Raw genomic sequence first — 26,559 nt, 5'->3', positions numbered from 1 at the left:
ATGGGGCTTCTCACACTCACCGTCCATCCCACTCCAGGGAGACAACGGCGAGGGAGATGTGGGCTGTGCAGGGAGCCCCGGCCTGCCCGGTGCTCCAGGACTGCCCGGCCAGAGAGGAGAAGAGGTAAGAGCAGGGCCCTTGCCTGGGCTGGACCCCGAGGCAGCTGGAGTCTCCACTTAAATGGCTCTCAGTTCCCGAGGGCAGTTTCCTTCCTGCCGAAAGCCTTCTCGGGCCCTCCGAGGCCTGAGGTCACCGGCGCCCCTCGCTGCTCTGGCCTCACCTGCTCTCCTGGCACCGGGCCTCCTCGCGGCTCTGGGCCCTGGGCCACTCTTCCTCCCCTGGCCTTGCTGCTTCCTCAGCCTGCAGCTCTCCTCCAAGGCCCGCTCCTTCACCCCTTCAGCCCTTTGCTCACATATCACCTTCTCAGTGAGACAGTCCCTGACCACCCTCTCTAAAATAGAACTCCCACAGCCGTGCTCAAAGCCCGGTCCCTCTCTCTGCCCCACGCTCCGCACTGTCTGGCATCCTGTGTATTCCCTTCATTTGGGAGCACGCCGCAGGTGTCTACTGAGCACCGCCTGTGTGCCAGCCTCTGTTCTATGCATTACTGTCCACCTCTCCCTAGAATGTAAGCGCCACAAGGTGGGGATTTCAATGTTCCATTTGTCATTGTGTCCTCAGCCCCTGGACCAGTGCCCAGTACGTAATAGCTGCTCGATAAATGTTTGTTGGATGATTGAATGAACCGAATGAAAGGTTTAACGTCAGCTTTAACATCCTGCTCTGACAGCACTGCCTGTTGACTTGGTCTGTGGCAGGCTGGGAGGAGGGCTGCGGAGACCTCAGGGCGCTGTGGGCCTGAGCCTCTTCATCCATATTCCCTGGCTTCCTTTGCAGGGTCCGCCCGGCATGAGGGGCTCCCCGGGTCCTCCAGGCCCTATTGTAAGTATCTGTGGGTTTCCTGGCCTGCTTGAGAGGCTCTCAGAGGGGTTGTAAAGCCAGACACCGTTCTGCTGCCTTGGCTCCGGGAAGCTGGGCAGGACAGAAAGAGGGAACTTCCTTTCCCTCCCCTTTCCCTCGTCAGAGCATCTGCGGGGACTGTGGCCTCCCACCTCCGAATCCCCAGAACCGACCTGCTCCGCCCCGCTCTGCCTGTGGTCCTGCTTAGAGGAGGCCCTCAGGGCGCATCCTTGTTTCTGCAGCCCCGTCCCTGCTGTGTTTTGCATTCATGGCTCATGGTCTGGGCAGCCAGGAAAGCGTGTGGCAACCTTCAGACAGGGGCCAGGGGCTGAGATGGAGCGGCCCTCTATCGCTCCGTAGGGCCATCTCTAAGACAAGCCTACAAAGGCTAGACCAGGGGCATCTACCCTGGAGTCCTCTGTGGTGTTGATATGGCAGGAAAGCCTGGAAGAACTGAAAATGCTTTCTTTGGAGGAAACAAAAATAGCTGGTGGGAGCCTCTTAGAACCAGGGAGCCCCCACCTGGGGGCTCATGGAGGTCAGGTAACAGGCATGATGGGCTTCCACTCTGGCACCAGGAGTCACTCGGACTCGGGCAGACTTGGGCAGGTGGTTTGACTCTGGGGGCTGTTGCGCATCTCTACGGATGGCAGAGCCATTCTTCCTGGAGCCGAGGCGAGGAGCAGATGTCTTCTGGGCCAAGACTTGGGATGAGTCTCTTTTCCAGCTGCCTTGAAAATATTCCCATGACTTCCTCTCCCCGTGACCTCTCAGCCCCAGACTGTGGCCCAGGGTTACTGTGCTTGTGAGTTGTGACCTGCCTGTTTCTCCCACCAGGGCCCCCCAGGTTTTCCTGGTGCTGTTGGCTCCCCCGGATTGCCTGTAAGAACCTAGCGCTGCTCGACCTCCCCTTCCCCTGCCAGCCAGGTCTCTGTGGCTTTTGCTTGTCTCCCTTCCTGTCGTGCCCTGGCCTCCCCCCTCCATGTTTGTCGTTGTCCCCCTTCAGGCTCGGTAGCTAACGACACAGGTTCCCTGAGGTCCCAGCAGCTTGGACGGCCTCCCAGTCTCTGACTTCTTTTCGTTTCTCCCTTCTCCCTCTTCTGCTTTCTCTCTCTCATCTTCTCTCTTCTCCCCCCTTCCGTTTCCCTTTTTCTCTCCCACAGTCACACATCACTCCCCCTAAATCCTCCAGAGCTATTTTACCTTCTTATTTTAAGCTGGTGCCTCTAGGGGCCTCTTTATCCCTGCCTTCTCACTCTGCCTCCTGCTTCTCCCACCTTTGGTGTTGACTGAAGATTTGCTGAAAGTAGTTCTTGAGGCCCTGCCAGCCACCTGGCCCAGAGCCCGGCAGAGATGCCAAAGCTTTAGGGCTTCACACTGCAGGCTGGCACAGGTTTGCTGCCCTGCTGCTTGGCAGGGCTGTCCAGAGGCACCCCAGGGATTTCAAGGCGGCCACGCTTGCAACTTTTCCCATCATCCTAGAGGAAACTTCCTCCTCTTCCTTTCCTCTTCTTTGGCTCTGGTCCCAGTCTGCTCCGAGGCTGGGCACGTGATGCCAGCAGTAGGGCTTCTGGGTGTCGTGGGGCCCTGCCCCTCTGTGCCCAGTGTCTTGGCCACCTCCTTCTGCCGGGTGTCGTTAATTGCTCTGCCTTCGTCATCGTCACAAGTATGTTTGAGTCGTCCTCTTCCTCACTGTTGCTCCCTCCTGGGTCATGGAAACTAACCTCCTGTTTGTCAGAGTTCGTGTTCCTGGGGCCTGGCTCCTCTCCTCCCAGGCCTGGTGAAGGAGGGTCAGGGAGCAAGGCCTCTCCTTGTCACAGCTCCATCTGTCCCCACGTCCTCATCCTGGCCGGACCTTGTCTGTTTCTGCTTGCTTGGGTGAAGGGGCCATCTGTCCGTCTAGCCATCTGTCTTGTGTTGTGGAAAGGTTTGGGTGCCGTTTCTTGAGGGCACGAGGGAGAAGGGGCAGACACGGCCCCTTAACAGTGCGGTGCATCCGCGAAGGCCAGGGCGAGGAGTGAGGAGGGATGGGGGCTCTGGCTTTGATTGAGATGGATATCCCTTTCCACCTAGAAAGTGACAGGGACTGCTCTGGAGGGAGCCTTCCCATGTCCCTCCCCAGCATCCCTAAAAGCATGTGATTTTTGGCTGGGGCGGGGGGCTTGGAGAGGTAAGTGTTGCGAGTCTGGTGATACATTTTGGTGGGGAGCATCACTCTAGGGACACCTCTCTGGACAGTTGCCCCTCAGGGGGAGCACATGTGTCACCCTCCTAAAGGTGCACCCCAGACAGTGGTCACAGTAGGGCACACCAATGGCAGCCACCTGAGAAGTCCCACCTGGGAGTCACCCGACTGGGGGCATATCTCTGTGGTGACCTGTCTTGGGGGGCATGCTTCTGGGGCACCCTTACATGGGGATTTACACCTCTGATAGTTACCCTTCTGGGCACACCCCCTATGGTCACTTTGCTGGGGACACTAGGGGGGCCACCAGTAGCCCCCCACCTTTGCCTAGAATGGGGACAGAGGGCTGGGGGGCTGCAGGGAGGAGTCAGGGGCTGGGTGGAGACTGCCCTCTCCTGCAGTTTCTCATGATTTTTCTCTCCAAGGGTCTTCAAGGAGAGCGAGGCCTCAGGGGCCTGACGGGAGAGAAGGGGGAACCGGTAAGCGGAGGCAGCAGGGGATGGAGGTAGATGAAGAACCTTGGGGAGACGGAGGTTGGGCCCCCTGGGATGGCTGCTGCGTGGAAGGTGGGAGGTGGACTCCTTCTCTTGAAACTCTTTGCCCCTCGGCCCTGATTCCCTCAGTATTGGGGGATCCCTCAGGATCAAAGGAAGCTGATCTCCATGTGCCCTGACTCCCTGTAAGGGGCAAACACCTCCATCCCTGGGGGCTTTCTCCCTCCCTTCTCCTGCAGCGTTCACCATGTCCCTTCCACTGCCCCCACCCGGGTCTTCGTCATTCCCTGTCCTGGGCCTTCTCCTCTGGCTCAGCTCCGCTAGAAAGTGACAGGCACTGCTCTGGAGGGAGCAGTCTCAAGCAGTCAGCATCCAGGACTGTGGTGGTGACCACAGCCGAAGGGAGCCGGGTCTGGGGGAAATGGCCCAAGGTGGAGGCTGTAACCGGGGCACCTGCTGAGGGGCAGCTCCAGACTGTCGGGCCTTGGCCGCCCTCATAGCCAGGGATGGGGACAGAAATGTTGGGGGCCTGGTCCATCATGTCTCCCTTTCTTTGCAGGGTCCTCCAGGGCAACCTGGCTACCCAGGTGCCATGGGCCCCCCAGGACTGCCTGTGAGTAAGGGGAGCCGGGTCTGGGGGTACCCGAGCCGTGGGGTGGTGATCAGGACCGGCCCAGGCTTGGGCATCCTCAGCGGGCTCCCTCCTTTCCCAGCATTTCAGCTGGTGTCTCTGCCAGGCTGTCCGTCCAGAGCACCCCCCACCCCATAAGGCCCCTTGGTAGTGGAGCTTGGCCTCCCTCTCCGCTTTGCACATCAAGGGCCAGACTCTCAGAGCACCCGGAGCCTCCCAGACTAGGAGAGGACAGAGGTCTGCCTCCCCAGGGGCGGGGGAGAGTTGGGGAGATCCAGCGGAGGCGCCTGTTAGGAGGACGTGACCCCCGTTCCACTGAGTGGCGGTGGGAGGCCGCAGAGGCGCCCCCGCTCCGCTCTGCTCCGGGAGCAGCACACCCCTCGGGCCCCCCAGCCTCGCCCGGGGCGCCTTCTGCGTCTAAGTGTGTGTGCCAGCTGCAGTCTCCACCCCTCGCATCGGCGCCCCTGGCGGGCGGACCACGGGGCTAATTCCCTCTCTCTTTGCTGCCTGTCAGGGCATCAAGGGGGAGCGCGGCTACGGGGGTTCCCCGGGAGAGAAGGGAGAATCGGTGAGTGCGGGAAGGCAGCTCCCTCCGCGGGGGCGGGAGGAAGGGCTTCAAATGGCCAGTGTCTCTCTGCCGCCTGGAGAGCTTCCCAGCCGCCCCTGAACGGGAGACGTGACCCCGGCCCTCCGGTCCCCTGAGTCGCTCCAGCTGCGTCTCAAGCAGTCCGCGCTGCCGGCTGGTTGCTGCGTGGGCGGAAGCTGCGAGGAGGAGAATCCCGGCAGATTTCGTGGAGACTGGCGGAGGGGCTGCCTGGGGGGAGGGGGCCAGAGTCAGCGGGCAGGGGACCTCCCCCCCCCCGCCCCCAACGCCCACAGGTCGGAGAGCCAGGCCCCGGACTCTGGACCCCACTCTGCCACCCGGCCTGTCCCCAGCCCCACACTGAGCACTGGGGCTGGGGCGGTCATCAGATGGGGACACGGAGGCTCACGAAGTGACGTGGCTCACCCAGGGTCCTGCAGCTAGTTAGTGAACTAGGGCCGAGCCTGGACTTGAACCCAAGTCTGTGACAAACCTCCCAAGTCTTTGTCTTACCTTCCCCCTCGCTCATGCCGGTGAGGCCCCGGTGGGATGCAGCAAACCCCATTGTGCATTTATTCAATAACGAATCTTTCTCGTGGGCCTTCTGGGTGCCAGGCTCTGTTCTGAGGATGCCTTGGTGGATAAAACAGGCAGTTGAGCCCCTGGTCCTCAGGGAGCTCACGTTCCAGTGGGCCAGGTAGATAACAGATGAGTAAACAGCTACATATAAATTATGAGAGGTAGGACCGGTGGAGAAAATCAAGCCGGGTAAGGAGCTGGAGCCATGAACGGGAAGCATTAGACAGAGGGTCAGGAGGCCTCTCTGAGCGGGTGACGTTTGAGCTGAGCCCTGAATGGAGCTGCGGGGGTGTGTGGGAGCACAGACGACCAGCACACGGTTGTCTGTGCTGGGGAATCGCAGAGGGAGAAGCCGTGTGTGAGGGTACCTCAGGGACAGATTCGAGCCATCGAATGATTTGGTAAGGTTTCAAGAGACCTAGAAATGGTGGGGGATGGTGGGCATTCTAGGTAGAGGGGACAGTTGTGCAAATGCCCAGTGGTATGATTGTATAGTGTTCAGGGAACGGCAGTCTGACCAAGCCAGGCAGAAGATAAGGAAAGGGGAGGGAAGTGAAGCAGGGAAGGGTGGTTGGTATCAGATCACAGGATGCCTCAAAACCCAGCATTCAGTTGGCAGAGGGGCCCCATGGAGGGTGTTGGAGCAAGAGAGTATTATAATCAGAGCTGCGTTGAAGCAGAGGAGATGGCAGCCTCTTGCTGGCTGGATTAGAGCAAACCAAGAGATGGCAGAACTAGTTAAGAGGCTGGTTCAGTAGCTCAGGCAAGGGAAGGGAAGCCTGAACAGAGCAGGGGGAGGAATCCTGCCGCTTAGAGGGGCGTCCCACCACATCCCTGCCTCTGCTCTGTGCCCCGTCCCCTGCCCCATCCCCTGATCTCCCACCTCCCCCAGTCAGAGTGACCGATTCCTCTCCTTTGTATCACCAGGGCCCGCCAGGATCTGAAGGCCTCCCAGGTCCCCCAGGCCCAGCAGTGAGTGGGGAAGGGGACAGGGAGATGTGGACATGGGGATCCCTGATCCTGCCCTGGGGTCTGGGGACAGGAAGGTTGGGTTCTAGATGCATTGTTCTCTGTGGTGACAGGGTCCCCGAGGAGAGCGAGGACCCCAAGGGAACTTGGGTGAGAAAGGTGACCAGGTGAGTGGTGGCAGGGCCCTATCTAGCTGTCCTCCCCCGATGGTCACCCTCATGTACAGTGGGGGAGGGGGCACAGTGACCAGCTCTAGCCTCCCACCCCCCCACCATCCTCGAGTTGTAACCTCTCACCTCGTGCCCAGAGCCTCACCTGCTGGCCCTTTGGGGCAGAGCGGAGGACAAGGCCGATGACTTGAGGCAGCCTCACACTGTCATGCTTTCCACCTGGGTAGCCAGGCAGGAGAGAGAGGGTGGCACAGCAAACTGTCCCTTGCTTTCTTCCCCTAGGGATTTCAAGGCCAGCCAGGCTTTCCAGGCCCACCGGTGAGTGCACACACAAAGCCAGCTCTGTCCAACGTGATCCCATCTGCGAGGGGCAGGCCTGGCCAGGCCAGGCTGGTTGAGGGTGGGCCTAGGGAGGGGAGCAAAGAGGCGCGGGAAGAACGGAGGAATGGCCTCGGGGGCCAGGCCTGATTCCAGGAGCCAGGACCTGGAGAGCAGGGCCTCCTGGGTGGGCCCCAGCCCAGCCGCCCAGCCAGATGTAATGCTCCTGGGTGGTGTTTCTGGGAAGTCAAAACGCATCACATTAACAGTGGTGAAGCACACCCAGGAGGAAGAAGGAAGGGGAGCTGCTTTCCAGCCCCGCCTTCATTCCTGCCTGCTTCTTTGTTGATTTAGGGTCCCCCTGGATTCCCAGGCAAAGCTGGAGCACCTGGCCCACCTGGCCCCCAAGCGGAGAAGGTGAGCAGGACCCCAAGTTGGCCACAGTCACAGCTCTGAGCCATCAGAAGTTCAAGGACTAATTCAGTTACATCAAGTGGGGGCAAAGAGACCTCCAGGATGAGCCCAGCAACTGCTGTAGGGCAACAGGGCCGGGGCAGACCAGTGGGCCCCTAGGGCTGACAGCTGGGCCCAGGATGCCCACCCAATGGGAGAGTGTGGGTGGGGAGGAGGCAGAGAGGTGTAGTGAGAGGTGGGCCACTAGATGCGACAGGCCAGCCCCGGCCAGCTGCAGCTCCTCCAGGGGAGGGCGAGGAGTTGAGGGAAGGAGGGAAGCACATCCAAGACTGGGCGCCCTGGGCCCTTCAGCAGGAGGTGGTCTGGGCATTTGCCTTCTGGGTCTGACAACAGGAAAGAAGGATGGGCCTCCTGGGAGGCCATGCTCAGGGTGTCCCCAAGGGCCAGAGAGGGCAGGCGTGGCCTGTGACCTGGTGACAAGGGTGGGAAGGAGCAGCAGTTGGGGAGCCCCCGCACTGGCCGCCCCTGGGTTTGGCTATAGATAAACTTTGGGACTAGCTCTGCCTTGCTCTGGAGGCTGACATCCTTGTCTCAGCCCATCCTCTGGGCTCTCCAGATGTGACAGGTGGGCAATGTAATGAGGCCCCAAACTGACTTCTAAGCTTGGGGTACAGGGAGGGGCAGGAGAGCTGCAGCTTCTTGGGGAGCCTCTTTCCTCTGAAAGCTGGAAAGGACTTCTAGAAGGGCCCCCTTGGTCTAGGTTCTCACTGAAGCCTAGAGAGGCTGGGGGCATCCCAGGTATGCACAGCCAGACAGTGGCGGGGCTGAGACTTCCCTCCCAGCTCAGGAGAACCCTCAAGCCCCTGGCTGCGCCCCCCACCCCAGAGCCAGCACCTATCAGCTATGGTTGAGGCAGTGCGGGTGCCACCTCCCTTCACTTCTCTGTGGGGCGCCTGAGTGGCGGCCCCCGCCAGAGTCTTCCGCGCTGCCTCTGTGCCCCAGTGCAGCTTGCTCTCCTTAGGCCGGTCTTTGCAGAGACTCCCAAACCTCTGGCCAGCGGTTCTCCGTCCTGACTCCCTGTGGGGCTGCCATTTCCTGGGGCTGTGCTGACCCCTCCTGGTAGCTGGTGGCATGGCAGTGCCACCCAGAGCCCTTCCCCCCCCCACCCCCCTGTGGGGTCTCTAGCTGGATCCCTTCCCCTTGGTGACCCCCACAGCCACTGCTCCAGGTCAGCCACCCTCTCCCCACTGGGGAAATGCTGCCGCCTCCCCACTTAGCTACCTGCCTCCCCCTCTCTTCTCTGATAAACATTCGAATTCACACGTTCGCTCTCATCATTCCCCTGCTTTGAACCATCAGTGGCTCCCCAGTGCCCGTAGTGGTGTTTTCAGGCTTTATTTTGTAGTCCCCAAGGCTTTTTGTCACACAAAATCTCATATGAATGCTCAGTCTATAAAACAGATGCAAGTGGAGCTGCTCTGGCTAAGGCGAGGGTAGGGGTCCTGGAGTCCCACCCCCTTGGCCTCCACTTTGTGCCCCCAGCCTCTCCAGGCTCCTCCAGGAACCCTCAGGCCCTGGGAAGTACAGTTTGAAAACTAACGGTCTGTTTGATAAAATCTAGTACAGGGTTTCAGGGCCCCCCACCCCCATCACACAGGCTCCCCAGACACCCCAGCTAGACCAGGCATGTGAACACCGCCAAATCTTTATCCTTCTCTGAAGTCCTCTGTGGCATGCCCTTTTCTCCTAAACCTACCCGAATCCCAGCCGTCCTTCAGAGCCCAGCACCTGCTAACTCTTCGGTGACACTTTCCCTGCCCCTGACCAGAGTGAGCTGCTCTCTCTCCCCAGCTCCCAGGGCCCCTTACTCACACAAGGCAAATCGACTGTTGCAATGCCCTTGATGGTCCTGGGCCTGTGACTCTTGCTGGACTGTGAGCTCCTCGAGGGCAGGGCCCACCCTTTTGCCATCTGGGGGAATCAGAGGCCACATGGTGGTTGGCACCTTGCTGGGATCAATGTGAATTGAATGTGTGCTCTCACTTCAGCCCACATTACTGAGCACCCACCAGGCCAGTCCTTGGTCAACCCCGAGGAAGGCGCTGGACCCAGAAGGCTCTGTTTCCTCTTCGTGGAGCAGTGCAGAAAGGGGGATGCTTGGCAGATGAAGACAGACTTTCACGGGGGAGTGGTGTGTGGGATACAGGCAGTTAGGCCAGAACCGAACTGGGGTTCGAAGCCAGCTGTCCTGACTTCCAGTAGTCACCAGCCCCTGTGGCCGGGGTCTCTTGTCCTGCTGGTGTGTGTCAGCGGGAGGGAGGGGGGCAAGGCCCCACTGACTTTGCTGGGGGGCTCATTTCCAGGGCAGTGAAGGGATTCGAGGTCCATCAGGCCTGCCTGGTCCCCCTGGACCACCAGGATCTCCCGGGATTCAGGTGAGCTTGTGCCCGCTTAGCCTGACAGGTGTGTGTGTGTGTATGTGTGTGTGCTCATGCATGCATGTGTGTGTCTCTGTGTGTGTGTTTTAGGGGTAGGAGTTGGGTGAGGGGTGGAGGCGGTGAAGAGGGTGGAGGGGCTGGGTTGGGCCTCCCACCTCCTAGGGCTCCAGCACAGGCGTGCAGGAATGCCTTTTTCCCATTTCCAGGGCCCTGCCGGTCTGGATGGTCTAGATGGGAAGGACGGCAAGCCTGGCGTGAGGGTGAGATGGTGGGCCCAGGAGGGCACCCCCTTCCTTCTACCTCCTTCTCCAAGAGCCAAAGTCAAGGGAACCCTGATGAAGGGAATTGAATTCCACTGCCCCACACCTCTTGCAGGAGGTGCCCCACCTTCCCTCGGTCTGCCTCTCACCGCAGCCCACTTCTCTAATGGCACCAGAGCCCCCCGATTTCTCTGTTCTCCCGGTTGCCTTAACCAGGTTGGATGAGCTGGGTCTCACCAAAGGCAGGCAGTGAAGGGAGTAAATTTATACCCAGAAACTCAATCAGCTGAAGAAACTAGGCTGGGTGTCAGAAAGAATAGACTGCAGACAGGGAAGGACTTGAGTGGCCCTGGCTCCTTGGATCCGATTTTGCTGGGGCATCTGAAAAGGATGGGGCCATGGCAAAGGGCAGAGCATCAAGGTCAACCCCCTTCTGTACCCAAAAGAAGGAAAACTGAGGTTCAGAAAGGGACGGGTATTCACTCAGCGTGCACAGCCAGTCAGAGGCTGAGCCCGGCTTGGAATCGTCCCTGTGCCCCACGTGACAATCCCTCCATCCTGGGAGAGCTGGGGGAGGGGCTGGAGAAAGGGGGAGACTGGTGAATGAGTGGGTACAAGCTGGACAAAGCTCTTGTCTCAGTGCCCCTGGTCTCTTTCCCTAGGGGGACCCTGGTCCTGCTGGCCCCCCCGGACTCATGGGACCCCCGGTAAGTTGAGCTGCAGGAAGGAGCTGGGAGCTGGGAGGTTGCAAAGCTGGACGGGTGCCCTGATGGGTGGGGCAGCTCAAATCCACATCCCCTGTGGACATGGTATGACTTTGGATGGATTTGACTCGTTTAACCTGAGGAAAGAGGAGTGGGAGGTGGCCTCTGCTTGAGGTGAGGGACGTGGCAGCTCCTGCTTTTTCTTCCAGGGCTTCAAGGGAAAACCGGGCCATCCCGGCCTCCCAGGACTGAAGGTAAGGGCCTGGTGACTTCTGCCAACCGGCTTTTCTCGGCTTTTCTCAAGGTCTGACCCCGGGCAGATGTGGCAGTCTGGCCGCAGTGGAGTGCCACCTGACCCTTGGTTAAGATGCCATCCCAGCATCCAGGCCTTCTGAGGCCACCGGTGCCTGGCAGACTGGGTTGGGGCTTTGCCATCTGCCAGCCCGAGGGCATCAGAGAGCCCCTGGCCGAAGCCGGGGCATGTGGCAGGACTCCTCTGATGTGGGGTCGGCTTGGGGTGTCGGAGCCAAATGGCGGTCTGGTGAGCCTCAGTTGCCCCTCTCTCCTCCAGGGTGACTGTGGAAAGCCTGGTCCCCCGGGCAGCAGTGGCCGCCCCGGAGCAGAGGTAAGGGCCCGGGGTCTGTGCGTGCTGCCTTTAGACAGCCCTTGGGTTCTGCTGAGTCCAGGACGCGGCCACTCCCTCCCCCTTCGCTGGCAAAGTGGCAGCCTCCTCTCCTTGCCTTCTGGGGGAGGTTTTGCCCAACACTGCACATCTTGACCTTCCTCCTCTTAAGTTTATAACCGATTTCCTCTCCCTATGGGCTATTGGGTTATTAACCCATAGAGGCCTGGGCTCTACCTTCCCCCTCCAACCATACTCATGGGCAGGGCTGGTCCCCTGTCCCCAGAAGGCTTAGGCCTAGAGGCCAGGACTCAACGCAGCTCTTCTGGCCATTGGTGTTCCACCTGCTGTGCTCAGCGTTCTCCTACCTCACAGCCTGTGTGTATAAGTCTGTTTCTGTGTTGTTTCTTCCTCTTTCTTTCTCCCTCCTGCAGGGTGAGCCTGGTGCCATGGGACCCCAGGGAAGACCCGGCCCCCCTGGCCACGTTGTGAGTTACTCTGTTTTCGTCTCTGTCTCTGTGAGAGTTCAGACTGTGTTGGGCTGGGTGGTGGTGGGCAAGCTGGTGATGACCCGAAAGAACTGACCGCAGCAGCAGTGCCAGCCACGTAGAGCAGTAAGGGGCTCTGGGCTCACCCATCCAGCGGTTCCCCGGCTTTTCGCCATTTTCTGATATTCTGGGCACATTCGAGTTTGCTTATCAAACAAAGATCATTCAGTTATTCAACAAGTAATTATTGAGCACCTGCTCCACACCAGGCACTGTTCCAAGCCCTGGGCTACGGTGAGATAGACAAGGTCCCCTGATCCCAGAGCTTCCACACAGGCACAACAGACAGATTAACGCGGAAGGATCAGGCAGTGATGTGCTGTCATAGAGGGCCTGGGAGGCGACTTTACGGGAGAAGTGGCCTTTGAGCAGGGGCCCGAATGACATGAAGGGGCCAGCTGTCGAGCAGTCTGGTGGAAGAGCATCCCGGCAGGGGTGCATCTGCTGCAAAGGGCCTGAGGCAGGGAGGGCTTGGGGAGCTTCAGAGTCAGCGTGGCGGGAGTGGAGTCTGAGGAGGGTGTGAGTGGGAACGGGAAAGCTGAGCTGGGAGAGGACCTGATGCAGATGGTGGAGGACCTCGGGGGCATGGGCAGGAGGGGGTTGGGTGCGCAAATGACATCAGAGATATCAGCGGAGGGATGATGGCGGTGGAGCTGGTGGCAGTGGACAGATCCCGCAAGTGTCTGGAGGTAGATAGAGGACTTGCTCGTGACCTGGATGGGGAGGGGGCAGGAGGCGGTAGAAGGAGAGGAATCGAGGACGACTCCTGTTCGGTTCGGCTCGGGCAGCTGGGTGAGTGGGTGGTGTATTTACTGAGAAAGGGTGACTTGGAGAGGATGTTTATTAAGCAATAATGGCTTTCCCGTCTACTTTACTCATCTGTAACACAGATGACTGCCAGTGGGCGTCTTTGATCAGCGTGACCATGCCGAGCTGGCGGGGTTCCAGAGAGCCCTGTTGAGGCTGGCTGTACACTTTCCAGAAGGCTCTTGGAAATGTCAAGAATAGTGCAGAACCCCCCAAAAAGGAATTCTCGGGTCCTCATCACTATTTTTATGGATCTCAAGGTGTCCAGAGACCTTGGATTGGGGACCCCAGGTCTAGTCCGGTCCCCTCCACGTTACAGATGAAAGAAGGAGTCACATACTCTGAATTGTGTCCGCATCGGAGACCCCCTGGGGGGTTGGGGGGTATGCAGGGTTCCTCTTCCCACCTCTGTCCATCCAGCCCAGCCCCCTGCTGTGTGCCAGTCTCAGTGCTGGACATTCCTGCCTTAGGAGGCTTGAGATGAGTAGAACAGAGCCTGTGCCTTTGGAATTTTCCATCTGGGAGCATGGAGGGAAGTGCTCTGAGAGAGACCTGTGTGCCCTGGGGTTCAGGGAAAGTGTAGCTCTGACCACCAGGGCGGTGACATTTGAGCTGAGCCTCAGGGGCAGGATGTGGAGAGATAGGGCAGGCGGGAGCCCTCCTGCATGTTTCAGGCTCATCGCCCTCCAGCAGCACGTGAGCGGCAGGCGACCAGGGAGCTTGGGGCTTCTCTGTGAGGACGTTGGAGTCGGTGCTGAGCCCTTGTCCCTCACCCACCGGCTGCGCAGAGGAAAGCTTCTGGTCTCTGCTCTTCCCAGAGAACAGAAGGAAGGCGGCAGGGGGTGTGGGGGGGTACTCAGAAGACACCCAGGCCCACGTAGCATGTACCTTACTCCCTCTGCACTTGACTCTGACTCCCAGATCATCCCCTCCGTGCGGGCCCCAGAGGTACCACTCGGCCTGCGGCAGGCATGAGGGTCTTGTGTGTTCAGGGCCCCCCAGGCCTCAGCTCTGGCGTAGGTCAAGTGCAAGAGCAGAAGGAAGGAGGGTTCGGGGAAGAGAATGGAGCAGTCATGACAAGGTTAGGGCATGTTCTTGCTGTTGGTCCTTCGCTGCCTCCGGGGCCGTATTACTGGAGCGTCTTTCCATCCCACTGACTGTCTCTCTTTAGGGGCCTCCGGGGTCTCCAGGCCAGCCAGGCCCAGCTGGAATCTCTGCAGTGGTGAGTGGCGTGCTCCCCTTGTCCCTCCCTCCCCGGAGTTTGGCCCTGCTCTGCTGCAGGCTCCTCGCAGAGGGAGCCGGGTGGGGTAGGGGGTGAGGGCTGGAGAGCAGCGTGTCCCCAGCCCCCCTCCTTCCCTGGCATCGGCCTCTCCTGCGTCCAGACATCTCCCTCACTGGCTTGTGGTGAAGACCTTTGGAGAAGCCTGGAGGCCATCCCAGGGTCCTTCCCCAGGTTCAGGCAGCGCCACCTCCCCGTGTGCGGCCTTAGGGTGGGGGTCATGGCCCCTGGCGCACAATGTCTGCCTCTGGCTGCGTGGGGTTCACTTTTCCCTCTCACCATCCCCGTCTTTTTCCCTAGGGCCCGAAAGGAGACCGAGGATCCACTGGAGAAAGGGGCCTTTCAGGTCTTCCGGGCCAGCCTGGTCCCCCTGGACACCCTGGCCCCCCGGTAAGCCCCCACATCTTGCGGCACAGCCCGGGGGAAAGGGCCAGTGGGCTTTGTCAGTTGCACGCAGCCCTGCACGTCTGAGGCCTCCAGGGAAGGGGAGGCATTTAGCACAGACGACGGCAGCTCGGAGATTGTGCCTGAGGATCACGTCCTATTTAGAAAGAAGGACAAGCTGTACAAGCCAGCACTGGGCCGGCCACACAGCAGACCGCTGCTTCCAGCCGTGCACCGCTGTACAGATCCCCCCACTAGGTGTCGGACAGGGGAGACTGGCCCCTGTTCCACCCCTGCCCCCTCCCCAGGGGAGTCTGTTGGTAACCACAGAAAACCTGTAAATGTCAGGCACCAGAAACGCTGCGCTACTGCTGGAGCTGTTGCAACAGCTCAGAAACCACTCCTTAGTTTCAGCTAGAGTTTATACTAAGAGCTGTGATATATTGGTCACTGACAATGTGCTGAATGGTGACCTACAAATGGTGACCTACAAATGTGCTTGACATTTTGTCATTTAATCTGTACCACAACCCTATTTAGTAGGTCGGATTGTCCCCATTTTACAGATGAGGAAACCAGGGCTCAGCAAGGTTAAGTAGGTTGTCCAGAGTCACACAGCTAGTGAGTGCAAGAGGCTGCCTGACTCCAGAACTTGCGTCCAGAGCCACTCTGCGATACTTTCTCTTTCAAAGGTTCCAGACAGGTGGCCACATCAGGTGGAACTCACTGCCAGTCTCAGGGATGAAAAATCTCCCCGGGGACTGAGGCAGGGACCCATGTCTCCTAGTCCCCAGGTCAGGGTGTTTTCCACCCAAGCAGACTTCCTTCTGGGGAGCAGTAGCAATGCCCCTGGGGCTGGTGCCCTGGAATGGGGTGGATGACTCTAGCCCATGCAGGAGTAATCGGACGGGCCGAGTCTTGCCTCCAACTCATCTGATTCCTGCTGCAGACCCTGGGCAGGCAGGTCCCACCAACCCTCCATCCCTCCTGCCTACAGGCTCAGGAGCCTCCAGGGTCCCCAGATGAATGTGTCAGTTGCCTTGCAATCACAGATTCCTCTTCCCCAGCATCCCACTAGAAATGGCAGGGCCCTGGAAGCAGCCTCTCCTGTTTTGGGGAGGGAGCGGACACTAGGCTGCCCTGGCCGATCTCTGCGACCTCATCAAGGCCAGAGATTCCGAGTTCACACCTTCATTCAGCAAACACCGAACATACACTCAGAGCCAGGGAATGTGCGAGATGCCAGGATCTCAAGCAAAGAGCAGGGCAGGTGCAGTCTGCTCTTCCCCATAGAGCTCAGTCAGTGGGGCGGCCGGGAGCAGGCTGGAGGGTGGGGTGGGGTCTAAGTTTCCACAGCCTGTGCCTGGAGCGTCGGGGGGAAGTGGGGAGGATCGTGACTCCTCGGTGGAACTGGGGCTGGCCATGCCTGGTGGGCGAGGTGAGGCATGAAATGCCCAACTGGCTTGGCACTCACCACAGCTCCATTGCTCTCTACTCCCCAGGGTGAACCTGGTGCAGATGGTGAAGCTGGCAAAGAGGTACCGTTGTGCTGGGCTCCTCCTTTTCTCTTGGGGATGCTGCTTCTTGCTCCTAGCTTCGCCCTGACCCCTCTTCATTCATTCAGTAAATGCTCCCTGTTTGCACAGACTGCCTCTGGACAGATATACAGGAAACCGGTGCCCTTGTTCTTCTGGGGAGAGGGACTGGGGACTAGGGGAAAAGGATGAGAGTGAGCCTTGCTTTTCACTTTTTTTTTTTTTTTAACCGTATACTTGGTCAAAAAGAGCCAATAATCATAATAATACTCCAAATAAACATTTCTTGGGCACCAGCTCTAGCCAGGCCCTCCCTTTCATTCTGACTTCTCACCTCTTTTTGTCCGTGACAAGAGACCCAACCAACACGATCATACACGGCCACACCCCAGGAACATGAGTCTCCTTTCCAGATGTCCCCGCTTTTGTTGGCAGGGAGGTTGACATCCTTTCTCACACAGAGCCCAGTGGACACGGCCTGGGGACCTAACACTGTGGGAGGTCCTTTCATGGCACCTGTCTTTCCTGGACAGCTTGGAGACGCTGCCCAGACTTGATCCCTGACTTTTGCTTTCTTCTAGGGACCCCCTGGAAAACAGGGAATGTACGGACCCCCTGGTCCAAAGGTGAGTGGGCACTGGCCGGGTTTGAGAGGAGCAGCTCATGAGTCGATTAAGCCCAACTCTAAGCTCTGACTTTAGCCATGGAGAGGAGACACAGGAAGGCCAGTGGGCAGGGAAAAATGTGGGCAGAACTTGGAGCAACCTCGTCTCTGACAACTTCTCACGAGGGGCTGTTCCAAGGTTCATTCACTCCTGATTGATTGATTGATTCATTCATTCATTCTGCGAGCATCCGCTTGGCCTTGCTTACCCGCCAGGCCCTCTGTCCTAGCCTTGGGCAAACAGAGGTCCCTGAACAAGAGGTGCCCACTTAGTTCAGTCACACTTACACTGGAGCGTGGCAGGTTTTACTGAGGAAGATTAGACGTAGCACCGTGGGATCAGAGGGAGGGAGCAATCAGCTCAGCTTAGGGCGTCAGGGAGGCTGCACAGAGAACAGGGACATTTCAGCTGAGTAGGAGGAGTGCACCGCGGAGAGAGGAGGGGAAGGCAGTCCAGGCAGGGAGGACTAAGACACACGGCCGAGTCAGAATTACAACCAGTGAGGTGTGGCTGGAGGTGCAACGAGGCTGGAGAAGATGTGGTCAGGACCGCCTCATGAATGGCCTTGAATGCCTGGCCAAGGAATTAGACCTTTATCCTGAGGGCAGCTGGGAGCCATCAGAATTTCTAAGTAGGGAGTAACAACATGAAAACTGTCCTTTAGAAGGACTGCTTTGGGGGCAGCGACATGGGGCAACCTGTCAAGATCCTGTGCACAGTCCAGAGGGAGACGCCGGGGGCCAGGTAGGGGGCTGAAGACAGGAGCAGATTGCCGAGACATCGTGAGGTAGACTTGACAGCACTCGGCAATGCTGGACTGTGACTTCCTGTCCTTGCAGGGTGACCCGGGACCTTCAGGGCCGAAGGGCCAGGCAGGGGAGAAGGGAAGAGCTGGCATGCCTGGTGGGCCTGGCAAGAGTGGCTCCATGGGACCTTCTGGGCAGCCGGGTCCTGCAGGAGAGAGAGGCCACCCTGGATCTCCGGGACCTGCGGGGAGCCCTGGTCTGCCCGGGGTGCCTGGCTCCATGGTAAGGCGGGGAGGCTGGCAGCCATGGGCACTGGCCCACAGAGCAGGCCTGCGGGGTAGAGTGTGGACCATTTTAGAAGCTCTTGCTGACACTCTACAGGAAGGAGCATGACCCCCTTACGGGTGGTTCTTAGCTGTGTGGGCGAGTTGAGGGGATTGGGGACCCTTTCCCCAGAAAAATGCACTGACTCTCGAAATGTTTTGTACCACTTCAGGGGGTTAGGACAGTGGGTTAAGTATCTGTGGGAGGCTCCTGGGACCCTTGCCTCCCTCCCCATCCTTTACTTCCATGAAGTCCATCCCCAGGGGAGATGAGCCCCAGGCTTGGAAGTATCACTGAGGCAGGTTTCTTCTCTCTCCTCAGGGAGACATGGTGAATTATGATGAAATCAAGAGGTTCATCAGACAAGAGATCATTAAAATGTTTGATGGTAATTGGCAGCTGGCTGGGTGGCAGTGGGTGCTGCTCGCCCTTCCCAGCTGCTTCTCCACCCCGGCCCGGCCTCCTTTTCCTTAGAGCTCAATATCCACCTCCCCCCCCACCCCTACTTACCTTGCTCTCCCACTTACAGGCATATGTTCAATTAGGCTTCAGCCTTTCCTGCCACCTGCTCTGTTCAGAGACAGAATGATTCCCTCCTGCCCTCCCCAAGCCCCCGCTGGAGCAGAGGAGACAGACGAGAAAATTGATATCAAATGAGTCTGCATAGAGTGAGCTCTAAATAAAGGGGCAAGCAGCAGCGCTAAGAAGGCTGCTGTGGTTTCATTTTAAGCTTTTTTTCCTGTTCATTTGTTTGTCCAACATTGACAGGCTAGGGACTGGGGAAAACATGGACCTTTCCGGAAGGGGCTAGACATCTTGCTTGGGAAGCAGACCTTGAATGCCAAGCAAGGAGTCTGGACTTTATTCTGAAGCCAGTGGTGAACTCAGGAAGGCCAATGGAGAAGAGAGATGCTGTAATCAGATCTGTGCTTCAGGAAGCTCACGGTGGAGAGCGAGGAGCGAGGTGGGGCTAGGGCACAGGAGACCACTTAAGAGATCCACCCACACGTTCCTTGCTCTGACATCCCTCTGAAGAAAGGCTGTCTTGGATTCCATGCTGGGGGCCTGTCTGTAGCATCTGCAGTCGTTCTGAGTCCCTGGGGGGCACCCTGTGACCTGTCCCTGACCTTTCTTACAGAGAGGATGGCTTACTACACCTCCAGGATGCAGTTTCCCATGGAGATGGCAGCAGCTCCGGGACGACCAGGGCCCCCAGGGAAGGATGGTCCCCCGGGCCGGCCAGGTGCCCCGGGATCACCTGGGCTCCCTGGTCAGATTGGCAGAGAAGGTCGGCAGGGCTTGCCCGGGATGAGAGGTAGGTCTGCCGTCCGGTTACTGAGGTGCATACCTAGCTCTTGGGGGCAAACACGAGCATTGCATGAGGTCTGTTGTGAATATGCCATTTGTGTGTATACGTGTGTTTCAAATAATCCTGCTGGGTGTGTCATTGTTCTACTCAGGGATGGGGCCTCTTATTTTATTCCTTTTGTTCCAGGATTGCCTGGTACCAAAGGTGAAAAGGGAGACACTGGTGTAGGCATTGCAGGAGAAGTTGGTCTCCCCGGCCCCCCAGGTAGGAAAAGCCAGCCTTTGAGACCATGAATCTGGAGCAGTTGAGATCGCCTTTCTTTATGTTCCTTCTATAACATAGTTGTGTAGAACCTGAAGTAACCACAGGCCTACCAACCATCATTTAGAGTAATGCCACTGCGTGTAAGATACTCTACGAGGGCGTGTGTGAGAGTGTGCGTGGGGAGGGGGGCGGGTGTTGGGGATGCGGTGGAAGACCCAGTGCCTGCCCGCAAGTCCTAACCTGGGCTAGCACCACACAGTGGAAGAGAGCTCGATGTGGTGGGGCCAGGGAACGCAAGTCCAGGTCCTGCTCATCCTCTTACTGGCTCTGTGACCTTGACGAGCCTAAGAGGGAAATGGCTAAAGCTTCATAGCCTGGCTCTGAGGTGTAGCTTCACCACTTACCAGGTGGGCGACGTCTTTGAGCCTGTATCCTCGTCTCCAGAATGAGATAATAGTTTCTTTCTCATGGAATTGTTGTGAAGATTCAATGAATAATGCAGAAAAAGCACTTGCCTTGTGCCTGGCACGTGGAAACTCTGAATAAAACTAGCCAGTAGTATTATTGTTATCGTTAAACTAATGTAAGGATCAGATCAGGTCTTCATGAAAATATGGTGTAACTGGAGAAATATTTATCAAATGTAAGGTATTATTTACCATGACTATTATGTTTTCTTTTCTTGTGATCTGGGTTTCCTGATTTTCCTTCTCTGACTCCTTCCTCCCTAGGTCCTCAAGGTCCTCCAGGATATGGCAAGATGGGTGCAACTGGGCCGATGGGCCAGCAAGGCATTCCTGGCATCCCTGGCGCCCCAGGCTCCATGGGCCCACCGGGCAAGGCCGGCCACTGTAACCCCTCTGACTGCTTTGGGGCCATGCCAATGGAGCAAGAGTACCCACCCATGAAAAACATGAAGGGGCCTTTTGGCTGAAATCACCATTTCCATCAGATGAAGGACTCCATTGGGAACAAATGGCTAAAACTTATAGGATTCTGGATGGGTTGTGAATGTTTTGGGTTTTTAATTGCTATTAATATTTTTTTATCAATAAACAAAGAAACAAAACTATCTGCAGTCTCACTTCCAGTGGGGTTTCTCTGGGGCTGCAGCTGCATCTCCCTGTCATCCTCCTCTTGTCACTTGGTCCCAGGGTCAAAAGAGGGCATTTCCTTCATCGTCTGTGGTCAACCAGTCAAGCTGTGGGATGCTGCTGTATAGGTGGCCCCCAGCTCAGCTCTCCTCTCCAGATACTTCTGAGTCAACCTTTGGGCCTCTGGACCTTGTGTCCTATCCTTCATGGCACACTTCTCCAAGTCAGAGACGGGGCATCGCTCAGCCTCTTCCCATGGGTGAGCCAAAGGTGGGTTTGAAGACCCTGCTTGCAGCTCATAAAGGCCTCTCCCTATTTGCTTCCCTTTAAGAAACCAGTGTTTGGTACCCCACCCACCTCTTCTTGGGTGTGACCCAAAGCCAGTCCAGGTGCACCTTGGGAACTGCCACTTGCTGCTGAGGTGCATTCATCTGCCTGGCGGCACCTCCAAGCACACATGGTTCTCTTCTTGCTGCTCCAGTAATTCCATGATTAGAAAGCCTGTGCAAACAGGAGGAACGATAGGTCGCAGCCCCTGGCCCAGGCAACGAGGGACTGCTGCTTCTCCAGGAAATGACATGGAAACTCCTGCCTGTACCAGTGCATGGCCCTGTCACCAGCTCTCCTGGACGGCGCATGACATCTTTTGTTATTCTTTGTTAATCTAGCTCGTGTGGTGCTTTTCCTGTACCTCTTAGTCTAGGCCTTCAGAAACAGATTGCATCAGTGCAAAGGGGTCATGGGCAAACCACAATCAGATCTGAATTCATTGTCCTCAAAGTCCACTGGGACTTTGCTGATCTATCTGCTGCCTCCTTCTCCATATGTAAAAAGGCTAGGAAGAAAAAGAAAAAAAGACAGCAAGTTGAATATTACAGAAGCATTCTATCTCAAGCTTCTTCCTTTTCTGCTTTTCAGATCTCTTGTCCTGACGGGCTGGTTGCTCTGTGAGAAATCAACAGGGCACATCCAGAGGGACTTCCAAAGAAAGGTTTTTTACTGGCCCCAGCTTTCTGGAAGGTTTATTCAAGTTGGATAAACTTCAAAGGGATCACAGAGCAGGCTGAGAAATGTACCCAGAGTCCAGATGCTTATCCAAACTGCCTGAAGCCTTCAAACTGGCCGTAAAATCTCTCCTGAGCTGGCATTTCCAGCACAGTTTTGAAAATTCCCTTCTCCCATTGAGCCCCCAATACCGAGAGGTTTTCAGAACCTTTGCCCTATTTTTTTTCCTGCCAGGGGCAGAGGTGTGCCGATGGCCAGGGAAATGAAATCAGGCAGACTCCTGAGCATGCCAAGTGCCTCACATGATGTTTCTAAAGGAGCCAATTCTTATTTTATCTCTCACCAGCAATTCTCAGTTAACCCTGAGTCCAACATAAAACATTAAAAAGCAAACTCATCCTCTTTGCATTGAAGTAGCAGCCAGTTTTGGACAGCGGACGAGGACAGATGTTAAAGTACTCCCATTGGAAGGCCAGCTTCCTTTCCACCCAGTCTGTGAAGCACTAACCGATGATGGGCCTCGTGATAAGAAGCACGTTGGTGTGAGTAGAAAGAAAGGGAAGCAAGGACCAGCTGTTGAATTGAGCAGGTTGGCTTTGAAGGCCAGAGGGGGAAAATCGCTATGAGGAAACATCAAACTCAAGCCCTCTGAGGACCACCAGGGAACTGATCCTTACAGAGTAAATGATGTTTTCTTCACTTTTCTTCTTGAGTCAAATTCATACTACTCTTAGGGGGCTCTGCGAAGGCTAGGTTTAAGCTTTCATGATTTGAGTGTTTGTCTCCCCGGAGTTTGAAATTGCTGTATTCTCTTGGACCATGAAGAACCAGATGGAAAGCTGAATTTTATAGTCTCTGTTACCATGGTCAGCAAAAAAAAAAAAAAAAAAAAAAATCCATGGATTTTGCTGGTAAGTTCAGGAGCTGGGTAAGCTTTTAGAGAAAGGAAGGAGGGGTGCACCCCTTCCCCTCCTTTCAGGCAGCTCTCTCACTTTCCCGTCTGTCTTCATTGCTTAGTGTAGTTATTCCAGGCTTTGAAGGCAACACACAGATCATTCAGATTGGCAATATCTAACTTGATGAGTCCATTTCCTCTTTCTACTTTGTGCTCAGAACTGTACCAGGCTCTGGGGATTCAGAGGCAAACTAGACAGACAGGATCCCCGCCTCCACAGTGTCTAGGTGGAGAGCAGAGAGTTAAACAAGCAGTTACAATAACATGGGATGATGGGGCAGTACCAGGCGCCAGGGGAGCACAGAGCTGAGAGACCTAATCTTGTCTAGACAGAGATCTATGTAGGCAGAGGGAACAGCACATGTCAAGGTCCAGAGATGACTGAGGACAGCACGCTGAGTGATGAGAGACAGTGCATGTGGTTGGAATGTGGAGTGCGAGCGGGAGAGACAGTGGGAAGCAAGGGTTTCACGTGAGGCTGTGTCGAGCCAGGTTTGCCTAACAGGGAATTCTTAATTTGAGAAACCCTCTGCTCTGTAAGATGGAGAAAAGGCTGCTGCGTGTTTATTCTGCAGAGAAAAATCCCTGACTTTGATGCCTTCTGGAATTTGTCTTCTTTTCTGTCATAGTATTTTTTCCCTGTCACCAGAACTCAACAGAATCTAGACTCTTCACATGTGGTCCGTTAAGCCCCCTGTAAGACTAGATCATTGTGTCGTTGTCCTGAATAGTTTATGGGAATAGAATGTATCAGTGCAGCCTCCATATAATGCTATGTTAGGGGAGTGTGGCCAATTGTCTGCTGTTCTCATTTTTCTGTTGGTTCTGTGGAAAGCTACAAATCACCCTCTGATCCAAGGCATGCAACTGGAATTTAAATTTTGGAACTGGATCTAGTCGGAATCAAAGAGAATTAATCCCATAGTAATTAAGTGGGTATTGGTATCCTTCTCAGTAAGCAATACTGGGGCTTGGCGCTGAGACAGGAGGCCTGGAGGGAATGATGTGTCTCCAGGGGTGGCCATAGCTTCCGGTGGATGGTCCTTCCATGACCAAGCTATGCCTCACCTCTAATGGGTCAACCATGGGGCTTCCATGAACTCAGGAAAGTACTCTGTGCTCTAAAAAGGGCTGGAATCCAAGTTTCCCCCTTTGGCTAAAGCTGAAACAAAAACAGGAACTTCTCCACCCACCTGTGTCTGCCTCAGGTAGCTGAGGTTTTGGAAATTAGTTAATTGTTTTTCAGTCTTTGGAAGATCCTGATCTCCGTTTTACCCGGCCCTCTCCAAAATAAACACACCTGGTCCTGCTGCAGGTCTTCCGAGGCACAGCGCTGGACTTGGCTTTGGCTGGTCTCTGACTGCCTGAGAGACGACTTGGATAGCCTTGCCCCCAAATAGCACAGACATCCAATAGAATGTCCTCGTATGGGCCCTGTGATGGGCAGAGCCCCGGGCTGGGGCGTGAAATTCTCATAGCTTAATCCTCAGCCCCTAGAACAGAGCCTGGCAAATGGTGGGAACTCAACAGGTTAATATGTTTGTGGAGTAAAATGAGCGTGCCTCACACTGCTCCAGTTTGCAAGCCAGGTGTCACTCTTCTCTCTCCCTTGACCTTCAACCCAGACCGCAGGGCTTCTTCCTGAGATTTTGCAGTTCGATTCCACCAGTTTTTTGAACTATGTGGGCGGGGGTGGGGGGAGGCTGGTTTACAAAGGTAAAGAAGATAAGACCTACCAACTACTAAGTACTGAGTAGTTAAAAGGTTGTGGACCTGGCTTCAAATGCTGCCTTCTCCATTTCCTTCTGATAGTTGGAAGTCACTTAGCCACTCTCAACCTCAGCTCATTATAAATGGGTAATAGTATCTATGTCAAAGGACTGTGGTGAAAATGAAACACACTGTACTTAGCACAATGTCTGGCACCTAGTAAGCATTCAATACAAGATAATACTACTACTACTAACTATAATAGTCATTGAACGCATGCCAGGCACTATTCTAGGCACGGAGGATAGAGGAGTGAATAAGAAAAGGACGATCCTACGATATACATGTAAACTTTAAAGAGAACAATTCAAGTAATGACAAGTGTTATGAAAGAATGAGACATAGTGATACCATAGATGACTAGAATGTGTGTAGGGGCAATGTTACTGTATTTGTGGTGTCAAAGAATGTCCCCCTCCCCCACGCAAGGAGGGGATATTTGAACTGAGACCTGGATGGCAAGGAGAAGCTAGCCAGTGAAGAGCCAAGGGAAGGGCATTCCAGACAGAAGGAAGAGCTAATCCAAAATCTAGAGGTGGGAATGAGCTTGGTACGTTCCAGGGGTGGAGACCAGGCCAGCATGGTTGGAGTGACCTGAGGACTGCTGTGGCAGGAAGTGGGGCTGCAGACGCAGGCAGGGTCTTGGTTATGTAGGGCCATGAAGGTCATAAGGATGAGTTTAGATGTTCTTATGAGTTATTGGAAGCCTCTGAAGGAGTTTAAGTCCAGGAGTGACATTATCTGATTTATATTTAAGACAATCGTTCTGGCTGCCCTGTGAAAAATAGAATGTGGGGGAAAGAGTGAAAGCAGGGACGTGGATCAGGAAGCTATGGTCATGATCCAGGCCACAGATGACGGTGTCTTGGACTAGGGTGACAGTGCAAACCTGGAGAAAAGAGCAGATATGGGTCTATTTTTGAACTAGAGCACAGGGAAGTGGGAGAGTATGTGGAGAAACAGAGGCCACACAAGAATGATCCTAGGTTTCTGGCCTGAGAGGCTGGGTGGATTTTTGGAGATGAAGGAGAGGAACAGGTTTTGGGAAACATATCAAAGAGAACTCGTGTACAGGCAGGCTAGAATATAGCACAGTGACAGTACCAAGGGCACTGGGAGGCAGGCGAGAGCGTGGCTAACTCTGGAGCTGCGGGGAATGTGGGGCGGCTAGATGCAGGACGGGATTGGAACTGACCTTTGAAGGACTGGACTTGGGAGGGCTGCTGGTTCCGGGAAAGGAGTGGTTTGAGCATAAGTCTGGGCATGAACAGGTGCCATAAGCTCATTTTTTCGGATCTCTTTACATATTGGTTTCTGACAGCTGAGGAAACTGAGACTCAGAAGTTCAATCACTTGCCCAAGGTCATAGAGTTAGCAAGGGGTAAAATCAAGATCCCCATTCCAAAGAAAGGGGGCTGAATGGTGGAACTGAACACAGGAGCACAGAGCAGCAGACAGACAGGGACTGTAAGACAGGATTGAAAAAGTGAAGGTTGGGCCAAATTGTGAAGGGCCTGGGGTGACGACGCAGAGGCTGGGCCTTATTTTGCAGGTGGAGATGAAGAGGAGTCATTGTAGGCTCTCCCGTGGGCAAGGAGCATGATCAGCACTGTGATTCTGGAAAGTGCCTGGTGTTGCCTGAAAAAAATGCACAGCTTGAGAGTTGTGAGTTAAGTTTTATTCGGGGCAAAATGAGGACTACAGCCCAGGAGACAGCATTTCAGATAGATCTGAAAAACTGCTCCAAAGAGATTGGGGGGAAGATCAGTATACATGTGATTTTGGTGAAGGGGGAGTACACACGGTCAAGCACATGTTTTTTGCAGAAGGTTACTGCTAGTCATGAGGGGAAGATGTCACCATGGAGGATTTTCCTGCTTTTCTAGATACGAGGAGATGAAGAATTGGGCTCATAAAATCGTCTCCTCTATCTGAAAACCCGTTCTGCCAGTTTTTCCCAGAGCACAGAGTGCCTCATTCCTGATCTCCACTCTGAACTCCTTTCAGGGGGTGTTGAAGGTCAGCAGCTACAGCAGCTCTTAATCTGATCCTTGTAGAGGTAGTTGGCAAGTGCCAATCTGTAGGTGACACTGGCGAGATGGTTAGATGGGCCAGAATGGAAAGCACCTCATAATACTATTAATTAATTTTTTAAAAATACAGGTCCTGGAGATATAATGACAAGCAAAACCTGACACAATCTGTGCCCGCATGTAAGAACTAACAAATTAAATGAGCATGCAAACAAGTGGAGAGCCTGAACCATGAACAGGCAAGTACATGACTATGAGGTCACTTAGTCACCAGGATTTTACTTACTTTGGCACCAGTCCTCAAGACTTCCCTGATGAGAACTGGGACATTCACTGACCCCAGTTCTAGGTTACACTCTGCCCCTAACCCATACTGAACTAGGGCAAGTCACTGCTTCTCTGGACCTCAGTTTCCCCATTTATGAAAGAAGGGGCCCTAGATGATCTAATTTCCCTCCCATTCTGACGGTTTGCAATTTTCCTGTCCAAACACCATAGATCCCACTCCAAAGC

General features: G+C 55.5%; 1 protein-coding gene across 9 annotated transcripts in view; it reads left to right on the top strand.

Moving 5' to 3' along the window:
- The window catches only part of COL16A1 (collagen type XVI alpha 1 chain), a 50,748-nt gene extending 30,487 nt beyond the window's left edge, over window positions 1–20,261 (top strand). For 6 of the 9 annotated variants that reach the window (XM_067725225.1, XM_067725228.1, XM_067725226.1 and 3 more), the window contains 25 exons: window positions 38–124; window positions 899–943; window positions 1,799–1,843; window positions 3,572–3,625; window positions 4,200–4,253; window positions 4,786–4,839; window positions 6,361–6,405; window positions 6,516–6,569; window positions 6,855–6,890; window positions 7,245–7,307; window positions 9,668–9,739; window positions 9,949–10,002; window positions 10,665–10,709; window positions 10,916–10,960; window positions 11,278–11,331; window positions 11,763–11,816; window positions 13,855–13,905; window positions 14,263–14,352; window positions 15,849–15,884; window positions 16,463–16,507; window positions 17,386–17,574; window positions 17,938–18,004; window positions 18,755–18,931; window positions 19,112–19,189; window positions 19,921–20,261. In XM_067725225.1, coding sequence (XP_067581326.1) covers window positions 38–124; window positions 899–943; window positions 1,799–1,843; window positions 3,572–3,625; window positions 4,200–4,253; window positions 4,786–4,839; window positions 6,361–6,405; window positions 6,516–6,569; window positions 6,855–6,890; window positions 7,245–7,307; window positions 9,668–9,739; window positions 9,949–10,002; window positions 10,665–10,709; window positions 10,916–10,960; window positions 11,278–11,331; window positions 11,763–11,816; window positions 13,855–13,905; window positions 14,263–14,352; window positions 15,849–15,884; window positions 16,463–16,507; window positions 17,386–17,574; window positions 17,938–18,004; window positions 18,755–18,931; window positions 19,112–19,189; window positions 19,921–20,123 — 1,797 coding nt within the window. In that variant the 3' untranslated portion in view covers window positions 20,124–20,261. Of the gene's footprint in view, window positions 1–37; window positions 125–898; window positions 944–1,798; window positions 1,844–3,571; window positions 3,626–4,199; window positions 4,254–4,785; window positions 4,840–6,360; window positions 6,406–6,515; window positions 6,570–6,854; window positions 6,891–7,244; window positions 7,308–9,667; window positions 9,740–9,948; window positions 10,003–10,664; window positions 10,710–10,915; window positions 10,961–11,277; window positions 11,332–11,762; window positions 11,817–13,854; window positions 13,906–14,262; window positions 14,353–15,848; window positions 15,885–16,462; window positions 16,508–17,385; window positions 17,575–17,937; window positions 18,005–18,384; window positions 18,581–18,754; window positions 18,932–19,111; window positions 19,190–19,920 lie in introns of those variants that run through there. The other 3 variants (XM_067725230.1, XM_067725227.1, XR_010940694.1) reach the window with 2 other exon arrangements.
- The last annotated feature ends 6,298 nt before the right edge of the window (window positions 20,262–26,559 follow it).

This window comes from Pseudorca crassidens, chromosome 2, assembly GCF_039906515.1.
Source record: "Pseudorca crassidens isolate mPseCra1 chromosome 2, mPseCra1.hap1, whole genome shotgun sequence".
NCBI lineage: Eukaryota > Metazoa > Chordata > Mammalia > Artiodactyla > Delphinidae > Pseudorca > Pseudorca crassidens.
Note: the sequence above shows the minus strand (reverse complement) of the source record. Positions and strands in the feature narration are given on the sequence as shown.